Below are 14,580 nucleotides of genomic sequence, written 5' to 3'. Positions count from 1 at the left end.
TCCTATGGGGACCAAAGAGGACCACATTGTTGGGACAACTAGAGCCTAAAGACCAAAAACGGAGAGGCAAAAGCTCTGCTCCTCCAAATGCAGGGGAGTCAAAGGCTGTAGAGTCTGTGGAAGAATGCAAGAGGTCTAAACAGGAAGAGAGTTTTGGGTCCAGCCAAGGCCCAAAGCATGGCAAGGTGCCCAGGGTTACTCAGCTTAGAATGTGGGAAGCCTTCCAGGGGGCAGGCAGTGAAGGCTGGGGGCAAGAGGCAAGTTAAACCTTCCAACTCCTTCTCTATCCCTCAGCTTCTCCCCCCTCCTCCCACCCTATCACCAGGGTCTCAGATCCTTTCATCAGGGCCCTGGGCACTACCAGGCTCTGTTCTATGGTTTGTGCCAACATCAGACACCTCTGGCCTTCCAAGGCCACAAAGAACAAAACCAACCCTGAATCTGATGAAAAAAGTCTCAGACCTGGTTTTTCCCCTTGGCGCCTCCCCAAGGACAGCTGTCAGGAGGGCAGCCCACTTCAGTGCCCTGGCGTCCACCTAAGAGGATTCCTGTGTCCTGACCCCCTCTGCTCTGGGCTGGACTCTGGGGCTGGGCCAAAGGGAGGGCATTCCTGCCTGGTGAGCTGCACTTTTCTTCTGTGGCAGGAAAGTTCTCTGGCCCTGGGAGTTTGATCTCACCCTGACCACACCCTGGGATCCAGAACCTTCCTTTCTGGTGGGAGTTAGTGTAGGTGCTGGGGAATGAGGGAACTAGGCTGGAGTGAGCAGAATTTCTAACATCTAAGGCCAGACCTGGGTCCCTTGTGTTTATTTGGACATTGAGTCAGCCACCTACCAGCTGGGTAACCTTGGAAATTGTACTTGCTTTTCCTGGGCCTCAGTATTCTCATCCGCAAAATGGGTGGCAAAGGAACCTAGGTCATTATTTACAACTTTTTAAAATACTGTTAAAAGCAGGGGAAAAAAAAATCTGACCTCTCTTTGCTTCCCCAAAGGAGATTCTTTCTTATTAAACCCTGAAAATATCAAGTCTCCCGCTCCCGACCAGCCCAGGTAGCAGCTACCAGGTGCTTTGGGGTAGGCAAAGAGCTCCAGAGACCTGTGCCCAGGACACATCTCCAACCCCCAAAGCAACTGGACAGATGCCAAGGGTGGCTTTTTCCAAACTGCCTTCCACTTTCCTTTCCCCTGCCAGGATCTGTATTTGTATTTCTGTGTTTTGAAAGCCTGGAGGGTGGGGGGAGGAGAGGAGGAGTGCAGGGTAATTAATGATTGAGTCTCTGGCACAGCCACCAGGAGGCCTCAGGGCATGCTGTTGGCCACTTCCTGAGGCTTGGGGAACAAGGTAAAAATCCCACCTGGCTGTGACACAATTGGACAGGTCTGAGAAGTGAGGAAGGGGGAGACAGTGGTGCCCTGAGCACTTCTCAGGGCATCAAAGCTCTGCCCTGGCGCCGCCACCCCCCCACCCCGCCACACACACATGCACTGACTCTGTTGTCCTTTTTCTGGGTCAGAAACTATTCATTGCACCCCTCACAGACACCCCCAGCCCCAGAGCATTCCCTACACCCGCCCTGTACCCACAGCATCAGCGCACGCTCACTGGCCCTTTGCTGCCCCACAGCTCACCTGTCCATCACCCAGTGGCTCACATGGCTGTTTGACGAATGCACAGTGCTGCTGGGAAAGGATGAAAGGAACCGACTTGCACAGCAAAATTTTAGAGGAGCTTTAACTCTGCCCTTCTTGGAAGTATTGCCCGGCCTTTGTTGTCTAATAATAATTAACTTTTGTACAGAGCTGCAGTTTTCAAAGGCCTTTTACGTTCATAATTCTATTCATCCTCACAGCGAGGCTATGAGGTGGGTCTCACCCTCCTCACCCCCTCATTCCCATTGCTACCCCCACCCATATGCTACAGAAGAAAGTAAGATTCAGAGAAAAGGAATGGTCCCATTTCACACAGCCAGGGCTGACACGCTAGCCTTCTAACTCAGGGTAGGGAGCTGCTGTTTCTTTCCCAAAGGATGCTCTTTAGTCCTGGGATTGTTTACCATGTAGGGGAAGGTGGCATAGCAGGTAAGCAGGGGGCAAGAATCTCCCCAAAGACTGTTGGGGGCTGGGCTCTCCTCCTCTGGATGGAAGAGGTCTTGGGTCCCCTCACCTAGGATATAGAGAGGTGATAGGGAGAGAAGCCTGTGGACCACTCTGGGGTTCGAGGACCTGAGCCAGCAGGTTGCAGAATTCCATGTGCACCCAACCCAGAGACAGTTTAAACTCTGAGCTTCTTATAAAAGACCCCAGACCACCTTCCTTCCCTACTATTAGCTGACATGACCAACTCATTCTGGTTTCCCCATGACACGTTGGGTGTTTTAGCACCCCAAATCCCACATCTAGGGAATGTCCTTGGTCTCATCCCCAGCTGGGTGGATTTCAGCTGAATTGCGGAAAGACAGAACCCCTTTGGAAGGTTCAGTGGATCAACCTGGAATTTAAAAATCTCAGAAGACTCACGGGGGTTAGGCAGCCACCTGGGATGTATATTAACCTCTTGGAATGTTGAACCACAAGACAATTCATTTCCACAAAGAAACACTCAGATCTGTGGCCACATCTGCCAGATTTTTAAAGGAAACCAAAGTTACTCTCACTTCCCTATTGATTTTCATATCGGCAACTAATTACATTTTCTTGGAAAAACACTGTGTTTAAAAAATCATAACTGGGTTTAAACCACAGATTGCCAGATGATAGTCTCAGTGTGAAAGGCTTATGGACATCAAATCTGAGAAGGGCAGGAGAAGGTGTTGGGTTTTGAAACAATGTCCTAAATTTCCCATTGCTCTAAGCATCTTAGTCAGCATGCTAAATTTATTTGGAAATTGTAATTACATCAAAGGAAGGCTTGAGATGTTCATGCTTAGCTAAAAGGATCATGGAATTTTCCTGTTTGAGAAAAAAACTGTGATAAAAGCCATTTTTAAAATTATATGTATATAATTATTAATACATATATATATATACAAACTTTGTAGAGCAAATGGCATGCATGCACAGTTGTATCTGACTCTTTGTGACCACATGGTTTATAGACCTCTAGGCCCCTCTGTCCATGGAATTTTCCAGGCAAGAATAATGGAGTGGGTTGCCATTTCCTCCTCCAGGGGAACTTCCTGACCCAGGGATCAAATCCAAGTCTTGCATCTCCTGCATCTTTTGCATTAGCAGGTGGATTCTTCACCACTGCACCACCTGGGAAAATTATATATGTATATATATATATTTTTTTTTCAGCTTCTTCATTTTGCAAAAAGTCAGGATACTGGTTAATAACCATTTCCTTGGCCTTGGTTGAAAAGAATTAGAAAGTAGCAGGGAACCCAGGCCTTATTTCCCATTGTAATTAGAAAGCAGAACCAGACCCAGAGGCAAAGGAGCTCACTGTGTTCTCACTGCCTGTTGGTTCTTGGCTTTGGAAGAACTCGTCCGTGGTGCCTCCTCCTGGTAACCCACTGTCATCCCAGTCTGAGGGTGGGCTGTTCTCAGGTGTGCGGATGTGCAGATTAAGTTGTCATATTAAAATGAATTTTTTAAAACACGAACTCACAACTGGGACCTGAATGTTTCAATAACTTGCTGTTTTTGTCCTCTGAGAAATTTTTCTAAAAGCAGAGAGGGAGAAGGGGCTTTGTTTTGCTGAACAGGAGGAAAGCATTGGCAAGACTGAATACGTGCATTTTTAAGGTTATTGGTACCTGTCAGCCCCTCGGCCTGGACAGATCTTCTGAGGTTTGCAGAACTGTTTGGGTGAGGGCTTTTCAGGCTCACCCTGGATGGAGCACTGCCCTCCCCCAACCCCAGGCAGGAGGGGAGCTTGGGCGGACTGTCTCTGAGCGGCCTCCACAGTCCACAGCTCCCCTACAGACAACAGGGCAGGCACCAGAGCAGCAAACTGGCCGAGGCAGGGCAGAGGGGTCTGTGGGACCTATACCCAGGTCCACTTTCATCCCGACACCCTTCTTTTCTCTCTCTCTCTAGGGTGAGAGTGGATTTAGGGGGAGGTCTGACTAGAGAAGCAGAATATCTGAACATTGTGAAACCACAGAGCAATCTTAAGTAACAATTTTCGAGAAGCACTTAAAACAATAAAGCACCAATTGTTTTTTGTTTCAAGTCACATGTGGGGTGGAGGATCCATTTCAGGACATACATACTCTTTTTCTATTCATAGAATGATTCATTTCTGCTGAATCCAGAAAAAGCAAGGCTGGGCAGGAGGAGGAAATGGATTAACCTGAAAGCTTTTGTGGGGGGTGTGTGTGTGTGTGTGTGTGTGCTATTCAAACATGTGCACACACACTCCTGCATTACCCCTGTTTCCTCTGCCTCATCCCTTCCCTCTCACCCCAGTGGTTCTGGCCTCTGCATCCCAGAGCAGCCCTTCCCAGTTACAAGCATCACTCTCCCCGCAGCTGTAACCCTGAGTCCAGAGCAGGCCTGAGTGTGGGAGCACCCTGCTGGCACTGTAGGACATTGGTTCACCCACACAGCCATCCCTGTATCTGCTTCCTCAACAGAAGAGGAGAGCAATGAAGAAGGGGAGGAAGCTTTTGCCCCCACCAAGGGCTTCTCATCTCCACCCAGAGAGCCCTTCTTATCCAACCCTTCTTACCCCTGCTCCCCTGAGGCTGCTGATTCCTGCAGACAAGTCAAAGGTCAGTTCACCCTGTCCCTTTCTAACATACTTCCAGGTTGAGTTGTAATCTAGGCAATCTAGGCCCTCAACTAGTCCTGTCCTCTGAACTCTTCCCCCAAGTTCAAATTCCTCAGGGAGCAAGAAAGGTGGCGGGCTTCACTGGGCCCAGAGGTTCCCAGAGACCCCTGTCCTCAAGCTCTAAAGCCTCCATCGCACACTCCTCAGATCTTTCCAGGCCTGCTGAGTTAGGGCTCAGCTGCCTCTCTCTCCTCTCTCCACTGGAAACAGAAGCTCCAGCGAATGTTTCTAACTCCTGAGTCCACTCAGCCATGTCCCCCTTGCAAAATCCTCCCCTTCCCGCACCCAGCCAGCCAATCGGCGGCCTGCGAGCCTCTCCAGACCCATCTCTCCGGGCCCTGGCGGGATAAAACCGGTCGGCGATGCCGGGTGGATGGGAACAAACTTCGGAAGGAGGAGAGACACGGGGTCCAAGGCACCCTCGAGGGCGGACCCGGGCAGTGAGGGCCTGTGGCCGGCCGGCCAGGTATGCTGCCCAGGGGTTGGCTGAAAGCTGAGTGGGAGAGAGGGGTGATTCGAGAAGGGAAAGGGTCCCAGGAAGCCCAGCAGCCTTTTCTCTCTCAAGTTAAACTGGATGAGGCTGGGGCAGCCGAGCGGAGGGCAGCGCGTTAGAGTTTGGCGCTGCCCAGCGGACCCCAACGCCGGCTCTTCCGGACGGGCGCATGGGTTAGGCCGGCCTGAGGTTGGCCACTCTTTGCCTGAAAATCCTGCGACCCCTGCCTGGCGATGAAAGCCTTGGGGTAAGGCCTGGGGAGGAGGTCTAAGGCGGAGGGCCGGAGTCTCATACCCGTGCCCCGGGTCTGTGCAGGGCAGCGGCGTGGCGGCGGGCGCGGCGCGGACCTGCGTGAGGAAGCCCTGAGCCCTCGGCGGGCTGCGAGCGACTCTCCGGGATGCCTCACAACTCCATTAGATCCGGTAAGAACGCGGCGTGGCCGGGGACCCCCGGAGCCCCCGCGTCGCTGTGCGTCCGTGCGTGCGTTCGGGTCGGTGGGGCTCGCGGCTCACTGGACCCCTTGCGTGGGGGCGCAGCTGGAAACGCCTCGGGCCTGGCTCTCCGCAGCGGCCGCCTCGCCACTCTCTTGGGCCCTGAGGTCCCCCCTCGGCCCGGCGGAACCGACCTCCCCAGGCCTGGGTTTCTGCGGACCACCGTGAGGGGCGAGGAGCTCTCCGTGGGGTTAGAGGAGTGTCCTTCGTGTCCCATCCGCCTCTCGCCTGGCCCGTCAGACTGGCCATCCTGCGCGCTCTCAGGCCCTACGCCGCGCCCCTGCTGGACTTGCAGCTCCCCTGCTCCCGACCTCTAAGCCCTCGTCCCCGGGTGCGCGCAGCTCTCCTGAGGCTCCCCGGGCGGGACCCTGAGCCCCGCGCACCTCTCCAGCCCACACGAGAGGAGCCCGCGGTCCGGGGCCCGGGAGCCGTGAGCGCACTGGAGGGCTATCGGACTCCTTGCTCAACACCGGTCAGAAGGGGAACCGCGTGCGGGGCATCCGGCCGGGCGAGGACTGAGCCCTCCGCGGGCCGAATCCCGCTCCCCACCGGAATCCGGGTCCACGGCCTTCAAAAGCGCTCGGGGTCCATAGCCGCGGCGCCGACTCTCCGCAACCTCCGGGCTAAGGTCGGGGTGGTCTGTGCCAGGAAGGAGCCGCAGGGCTGGGGCTGGTCGGCACAGAGGGCATGGCCCGCCGGGCGCTCAGCAAGTGTGGACAGCGAGCCGGAGTCACGGCCCGGCCCGCGGTGATGGATGGAGCCGGGCCAGCCGCGGGGAAGGCGATTTATGGGGCCAGGGCGCAACGCTATCGATTTGGGCCGGTGGAGTGAGAGGAAATCAATATTTCAGATGAATTCTCGGCGAATATGAAGTCCCGCTCGGCAAGCGGGACATTTGTTATAATAAGGAGGGTCGCATCGGGCGCTGCGCGCGGCTGAGATCTCAATTTAGCCCAGAGCGCCGCGCTGCTCCGGGACTGGAGGCGGAGGATCCAACGGCACAGGCGCTGGGACCCCGGTGAACGCCCGAAGGTTTCTGATTCGGGTTCGCTCCACCACCGGAGACTGAGTCAGCAGCACGCTCCCTCCCGATCCCGGTGCCCGGAGGTGAGCGAGGCCACCGCGGTCCTGGCCCCGCTCTGCGGGCGCCCGGCCTTCGGGGGAGCGGAGTGGAAATCTCACCAAGGCTCCCGGGAGCGGCGGGGTTGGCGAGCCAGGAGACCCAGCGGAGCGCCTGGCTCTCCTTACTCCGCGCCCAGGCGTTATAAAAGCTCCTTGACCACTTTCTGGGACCAGGACCAGGTTTTGGTCTCTTAGTCTTTAGCCTAATGCGGGTATAACGACACACGTCACCCTCGCCTCGGAATCAGGACTGGTCTCCCAGGCCGAGCGCGCGGCGCGGCGTCAGGTGCAGGATCCCACGCCAGGCTGGTTCCGCAGCTTCTGCTCCGCTCCGGGTTTCTTTCTACCCAACCCTTAAGCCACCGCCGACCTTCCCCTGACCGCTCTGGCGGTGATAAAAGGGGGTGCTCTCTCTCGGTCCTCGAATTTACAGTCCTGGACCAGACCTTTTCCTCTCTGTCGCTGCGTGAGAAATAAGACGATATCGCGGTCCCTCGGGTTGGCTGGATTTTGTTTTCACTACTGATTGTCATTACGGAAGCGCTCGTTAGAATACATGGAAATCAAGAGGGAAAGAAGAAAGGGCACAATTTATTTTTACTTTATTTTTAATCAGCCCCAAACCCAGATGAGGAGACCCTGCTTTTCCATTAGCTCGGAAGCAATCGCCCTTGGGTTTGGGGAGGGAGCGGTTTCGCCCCTACCGCAGGCGGGGCCTGGGACGGAAGTATATTCTCTGTCTAGAAGGGACTTCTTCAATCCTCTCCCCAAAACGAATAAAAAATAAATAAATCTGAGAGAGGGAGAAAGGCTTTCTCCTATAGTTTAATTTAATGCTAGTGAAACAGAAGAAAATTGTTTAAAGCATAGCTCAAAAGATTCAAGGCTGTCCCCTGTTTCTTTTCCAAATTCTCTCTAGGTAAATCTGAGTGAGAGACCCTCCGTCTTTCTAATCACTTGTCTGTATTTAGAGCTAAATTCACAAGCTGAGCCCTCCAGTTTTTTATAAGCCCATTTCCCTCAATGGTCTTAGAGATTTCCTTCTTTCTCCCTTTCTGAGTTCATGGCTCTGCCTGGACTTTGCCTGGAGAAGCCTTCTTGAAGCTTTTCCCTGGAGCAAAATGGGGCGAAGGCGGCCGGCGGGACGTTTTCGCGGGAGCGAGGCCCAGCGCACCGTTTCAGATAAAACGAAACGCGCTGAGAAAAGTTTTGCGCGGCCTCTGCCGCCCCCGCCACTGCGGCTCACCCCCGGCTGATCTGGCTTCGCAGAGGGATCTTTAAAATTTCCTTTTTCCTCCCTACTGTTTTATTCTGAAGGGATGTGGAGAGCGAAGAGTAAATGAGTCTGATTTGCCGATGGTCAGCGATGGGATGAACGGTCCGTAAAATCCACCGGGAGTTTTGTAGCATCAAGGAACAGAGATCCTGAGCAAGAACTTTTCTTTAAAAAGTAAAAGATGCCACATAAGTATTAGAATGTAAACAGTACTACATGAGTGAGGAAGAGGGCTCAGTAAAAAAAAAAAAGCAAGCAGGTTGTTATTAAAAGTTATGCACAGTAACTTTTCAGAAATCCTCTTCCCCCAACTCCTGAAAATATATTATTCAAGAAGATGTGACTTTCCATTAAGGAAAGAGCGTTTCTCTAACTTCCTTAGATCACAGATGGAAAGCCCCCCATACCCTCTTCTCGGTTTTAAAAAGGAGCAAAGGAAGCCAAGAAACTGTTTTCTTCCCAGGTTTCCTGCCTGGGTTGAAAATAAGGTCTAGGGATGAGAAAAGATCTTGAGGAACATAAAGAGGTATTGGGGTTCCTCAATTCATCTTTGTTTGGAGATGGTCCATCCTCCAACCCTCCTCCATGCAAGTTAATTAGGAGATAATTTAGCTACCTTGTGAATTAGTTTTAAGATAAGTATCTTTTCAAGCTTTGTCACTTTAATTGCCCCACTGATTGATAAGAAGTAATTATTTCTAATTGACACTTTTTTGATGTCTATTGGAAGCATTTATTTGGGACATTTTTGGGGTGGAAGGAAAGTTAATTAATTTTATCAGTCTATACCCAAAAGGACTGTACCTAATTTTACTGAAGAGGACAAAGGAAGTGGAGGGGGAAAAAAAAAAAACACAAAAATCAATCTCAGAAATTTAATTATTAAGAGATATTTTGGTTCAGAGGAGAGCACCTACCATTATAACTACATGTCAAAACTTTCTATTTACGGCCTCAAATCTTGAATTTTAATATGGCACGTGTTTTATGTGTATGCCTTTTCCCAGGAATATACATCCCTTTATATACTGACTTCATTTTGGAGGTTACTCAGCTTTGTAATTAATTTTTGTGAAAAGTAAGATCAAGGGAGTTCAGTACACTCAGAATAAATGGTATCATTTTTGTAAGAGCAAATTGTAAGACAGATTTACTAACCGTCATCCTTGCTCTGTAATTATTGATAGAGTTGGGTATAAAGGTGAAACTTTACTTACGGTGACATGACTTTTCATACCTAAACCTCAAACCTTGGAGTAAACAGTTTAATCATTCACATCCCCTAGAATGTGTTCGTGTGAAAGAAAAAGAAGGGAGAGACTAAAGAGAAAAAGAAAGACACTGAAAGGAGACAATGAGGGAGGGGAGCCTAGAAGGGAAGAAGGTGGTTGGAGAGGAAAAAGAAAGAACTCATTTCAGAAATGAAGGTGGCCAGGTACTTGGAAACTTTGCCATTCAATATAAGGAAATCAAAATTCTACTTTAAAACACGTCCTTTTGAATATGATCTCAACCACAGTCCCTAACCCCTTACCATCACCAGAACCCCCACTTTTTCATGCATAAAAAGTCAGGATCTTTGGGGAGTGGCTGGTCTGAATTTGGGGTGTCTAGATATCAAAGTTTGGATTTGGTGCCCACGAAAAGGAAGCAAGAAAAGAGACATTGTGCTCTGGTGGCTTATAAAAAGATTTAAGTGTTGTTTATTTTTATTATTAAAGCCCCTGAGATCGTTCCTAGTTCAGAACCCACAGTCTTTTCCGTGGATTGACTTGTGACTCACTGACATAGGAAAACATTTCCATATTAATCCAAAGTGGAGACGCATGCTCCCGGACACCCACGCGTGCCTGAAATCGGAGCTGTTTCATCAGACAAGATACTGTCCTGTCAGGTTCTGTTCAGCCAGTGCCTGTTTCCATCATTTATGTTTAAAATCTTGTCTGCTTTTAATGATGTTTCTCCCAGATTACGTGGAGCGACAAGAATGAGGAAACATGTTAAATGAAAAGAAATTTAAAACTTACAAACAGCAGATAATATCGCATACCAACCTCACTATTAGTGAAACTGAAATAATGTATAAATAATGCAAAAAAAAAATCAGCAAGGGAGAGTTTAGTAATGGAAAATTCCCCTGCAATTAAATGAAAGAGTAATTTAGTGGAGATATGCCTGGATGAATTAGCATTTATTAATTGGTTCTCATAAAAACAATTTGTGTGTGTATGTTTGGGGGGGAGAGTGTTTAAAGTATGGATTTTTCATGGGAAAAGTTCCTCAAATATTCATATCAAATTATGTAGCAATCACAGTCTATTTTGTGAAAAATTCCAGTTCTCTCACTGGAGAATTTCACCTGCACACAGAGAGAGTAGGGGTAAGGAAGAGAAACTCCTTGAGATCAAAAGAAGGAAGAGAGGTTCCTTTTTCTCTTGGGACATTTTCAGGCATGAAACCAGCTGGCAGAGCCGGCTCTGCTTGGGAACATCCAAACCGGGTCCTGAGAGGACTCCCAGGTGACCCATCTCCTTTGGGACATGACTAAGAAGCAGAGGAGGCTGCTCTGTGGCTCTTCCCCCCGCAACCCCACCCCAGTCTGCTCCAGCATCCTCACCAGCTCAGGCAGGAACTGCAGTTTGTAATCTCAGCGAGGAGCTTGCTAGGGTTGACTGATGCGGGGATGTGTTTACTTTCTCTCGCCACAGTTGGTCCGTCTTCAGTTCTAAGCATTTTAAAGCTGCTCTATTTATCAATCCAAGAGGTACTGACTTCTCAGTTGCGCTGAGAAAGCTTTGAGCTCCGAGGTTCTGAGTACACAAAGAGATAAAAGACACAATTTCATTTAAGGGGGGGAAGAAAGATGATTTTAAAAGGAGGGGGGAGGGGAACGTGCCCCTCCCATTCCAGGCTACGGTTTGCTTTTGTTTTAGTTGAGATTGGGTGAAAGACTGTGTCTCAGCCCCCAGGAGCCTTCACTCCCTTCAGAGATACAACTTGGGGGTGTAGAGCTCCGTCAAAATAGAGGAGGATGCAGCCTCCCACTCAGAGCTCTTTGGTGGGGAGGATTCTTTCTAGAACACCTTGGCTCAGGTTCGCCTAGGAAGTAGGTGCGATGCCTGCTTCCAACAGAGGTGCTAGGTGTTTCTTTTTTGGAAGAAAGAGTATAGAAAGCACAGTCCAAGGGTCTCCTGGTTCCTGAAAACTTCACCCTCCCAAGCGAATCTCGGTTCCTCCAGTCCATGGTCAGTGACCCTAGGATAGAATTTCTGGATCACGGTGGAGTGGGCAGGAGCATCCACAATTCCTTATTTATCTGTGGTCTTAATTATATACTGGGTCGTCCCTGGTGGCTCAGTGGTAAAGAACCCACCTGTCAATGCAGGAAATCCAGCTTCGATTCCTGGGTCGGGAAGATCCCCTGGAGAGGGAAATGGCAACCCACTCCAGTATTCCTGCCTGGAGAATCCCATGGACAGAGGAGCCTGGTGGGCTACAGTCCTTGGGATCGCAGAGTCGGATACGACTGAGCGACTAAACATGTTGTGTTATGTTTAGTCACTGAGGTCCAGAGTCAGGGCTGACAAGTCTTTGGGGGTTTCTTAAAACCCCTCCAGACCCCTCCCTTGGTCAGGTGGGCCACATGAGCAAATGTCTCTTACCGGCACTATGGATCAGAAAAATCATGGTAGAAAGGTTTCTGTTTTAAACCACCATTGGTCACTGAGTATGGGCTTTACTTTGACTGGGGCTTCTTCCCCACGAAGGACAAAGGGCCTGGGTACACACCAGTGTCTCCTTGCCGTGGCATGTCTCAGATCAAAGGGAGGAAAATTCAGGGATCCTCCAGTGATACGTGGGTCTTGTTTCTGTGTTAATGCCGGAGGATCCTCCTGAGGTCCTGAATCCCATGGAAAATGCCAAGGATCATCAAGGCTCCGCACAGCTTGCCCACAGCCGCGGCAGCGCTGCCCATGCCTCATTCATATCCAAAGAAAGAGATGCAACACACAGTGCTGAGCGCATCATGGCACTTAGTGAGCCCTTGGTAAATGTAAGTTCTGATTATTTTATCTCTGAGGGCTATTACAGGTGTGGAATTCTGCTGGGAGAGAGCATATCCATCATCTCGTTTAATTCTCAGGAGCCACCAGGCAGGTGTGTTACGGACATTTTTACAGAAGAGAGGAGCACTCGTGCTCACTGAGGCTGATGTGTCTGCAACTCCCTTTCCACTGCCTTCTTTCTCGAAGTCCAGCTCATCAAAACTCCCCGCATCACTAGATGGCTTCACGCCTGCAACTCTATCGGGAACTTAGGCCAGCATCTTGGGTCAGGAGGCTCAAGGATTCTTACGAATAGAGACAGATAGGACCATCAGTCTGTTGGCTTGGTTTCCTTATCTCTGTCCCTAAAGCTCCAACTCAGTTAAAACAGACTATTCTCAGTCTTCCCATCTGCAAAATGGGGGTGGTGATCCCTATCTGGATGTCCCTCTTGGAGGTCCTGTGAGGAGGAAGAAGATGGTCAGCGACTCAGGAAAAGCAGAGAGAGGGAGCTTTCTTTTAACACATCCCCTCCAGTGCTGCCATGTTTCCACCTGCATCAAAAAAAAAGCGGCTACCCACAAGAACCTCAGAGCTCCAGTGGTGCAATCTGTTAACGCACGGTACTTATACAGCAGTACATGCAGAGCAATGCCAAGGTTGTGAATTTAAGTCTCACCTAGAGCATGACCCTTTGGGCTTCCCAGGTGGCACTAGTGGTAAAGACTCTGCCTGCAATGCAGGAGACCCGGGTTTGATCCCTGAGTCAGGAAGATCCCCTGGAGAAGGGAATGAGAACCCACTCCAGTATTCTTGCCTGGAGAATTCCAGGGACAGAAGAGCTTAGCGGGCTACAGTCCATGGACTTGCAAAGAGTCAGACACGACTGAACGACTAACACTCGCACAAGTACCGCCATAAATTGTAGACCATCAGGGAACTTGCTCCCTTGGCATCTCCAAACCCCACTGGGCCTGCCTGCTTGGCTACATTTCAGAGACTAATAGATTAGTGGAAATGATGGACACAGGTTCAGAATTACTGGGAAGACCAAACCACAAAGTCAGGGATGGTTGCTGGGTGCCCTCTCCACGGGCAGCAAGTGGGGAGCCCCTAAGATACCAGATCTTATTTCCCTAAGTTTAGGTTCATTCCCTCTTCTGCTTCCTGAGGGTTCCTCTCACTCAAGAGTTCAAAATTAAGTCATCTGCTCCTTTGGAGCTTCAGCCAAGGTTCCACTTGTACCAGGATCTGGAAAGGGAGTTGTTTTGTCCCTTTATGCTGTGGAATGCAACTGCCCAGCTCCTGGCTGATTGCATTTCTCAGAAGCAAACCCATCTTTGATTTAAGCAGAGAAAGACATGGAGAGAGAAAACTACTTCTTCCCTCTCTTCCTTTTTAAAATTTTTATTGGAGTATAGTTGCTTGACAATGTTGTGTTCGTTTCGGCTATACAGTAAGGTGAATCAGCCACACCTATACATATATCCCCTCTTTTTTGGATTTCCTTCACATTCAGGTCACCACAGAGCATTGAGTAGGGTTCCCTGTGCTATACAATAAGTACTCATTAGTTATCTGTTTTATACATGGCAGTGTATATATGTCAATCGCAGATCTCCCAACTCATCCCACCCAGCCCTTTCCCCCTTGGTTTCCATATGCTTGTTCTGTATGTCTGTGTCTCTATTTCTGCTTTGCAAATAAGATCATCTCTACCATTTTTCTAGATTCCACATGTGTGTGTTAATGTACAATATTTGTTTTTCTCTTTCTGACTTACTTTACTCTGTGTGACAGTCTTCTACGAATTGTGCCTTTTGCAGAGACATGGATGGACCCCCCTTCCTTTCTAACTCTGTTCCTTTTTTCTCCTGTCCTCAGCTCCAGCACTCCTCCGTGTTCTCTTCTGCACTTGTTTCCCTAAGTGGCCTTGGAGTGACCTGAGTCGTTAGTGCTAATTAGTCCACCGGGATGTATTGTACTGTCAGGCGCACACAGCAGAGTGGTCGGGAGCTGGGTGGGTGACACATTTGAGGGACAAACAGCTTAATCTGCTGTCATTGTGTGAACTGCGTGTTTGCACACACCCAGGGCCCACTGTGTGTGTTGCATTTTGATTCCTCAGCTTCTCTGAGAGAACTGTTATTCCTCAGATCAACTCAGGGGCAGCTGTGAGGTGTCAAGAGGGCGAAGGACTTTTGAAGTCACTGTGAAGCCAGGTCCTGTGAATGAATGCCTCTCCATCTCTGTAGGCGGTTGGGGGCGCCTCCTCAGAGGCTTTGCCCGTGAGCCTGACCCTGCTGCTTTCTTGCTGTGTGATTTTAGGCAAGCCAGTTGTCTCCCTGGGGACGAGTTTCCTCTGTATAAAAG

The 14,580-nt window shown here is 50.0% G+C and overlaps 1 protein-coding gene across 6 annotated transcripts in view; it reads left to right on the top strand.

Annotated features, from left to right (window-relative positions):
- Positions 1–5,117: 5,117 nt before the first annotated feature.
- The window catches only part of PAX8 (paired box 8), a 65,341-nt gene continuing 55,878 nt past the window's right edge, over positions 5,118–14,580 (top strand). For 3 of the 6 annotated variants that reach the window (XM_044925979.2, XM_025261151.3, XM_025261147.3), the window contains exons 1-2: positions 5,118–5,245; positions 5,588–5,694. In XM_044925979.2, the coding sequence (XP_044781914.1) occupies positions 5,670–5,694 (25 nt within the window). In that variant the 5' untranslated portion in view covers positions 5,118–5,245; positions 5,588–5,669. The remainder of the gene's footprint in view (positions 5,246–5,587; positions 5,695–14,580) is intronic. The other 3 variants (XM_025261153.3, XM_025261145.3, XM_025261146.3) reach the window with 2 other exon arrangements.

This window comes from Bubalus bubalis, chromosome 12 (genome assembly GCF_019923935.1).
Source record: "Bubalus bubalis isolate 160015118507 breed Murrah chromosome 12, NDDB_SH_1, whole genome shotgun sequence".
NCBI classification, from domain to species: Eukaryota; Metazoa; Chordata; class Mammalia; order Artiodactyla; family Bovidae; genus Bubalus; species Bubalus bubalis.
The sequence above is the reverse complement of the archived record's forward strand: the minus strand, read 5'-3'. Positions and strand labels throughout refer to the sequence as shown.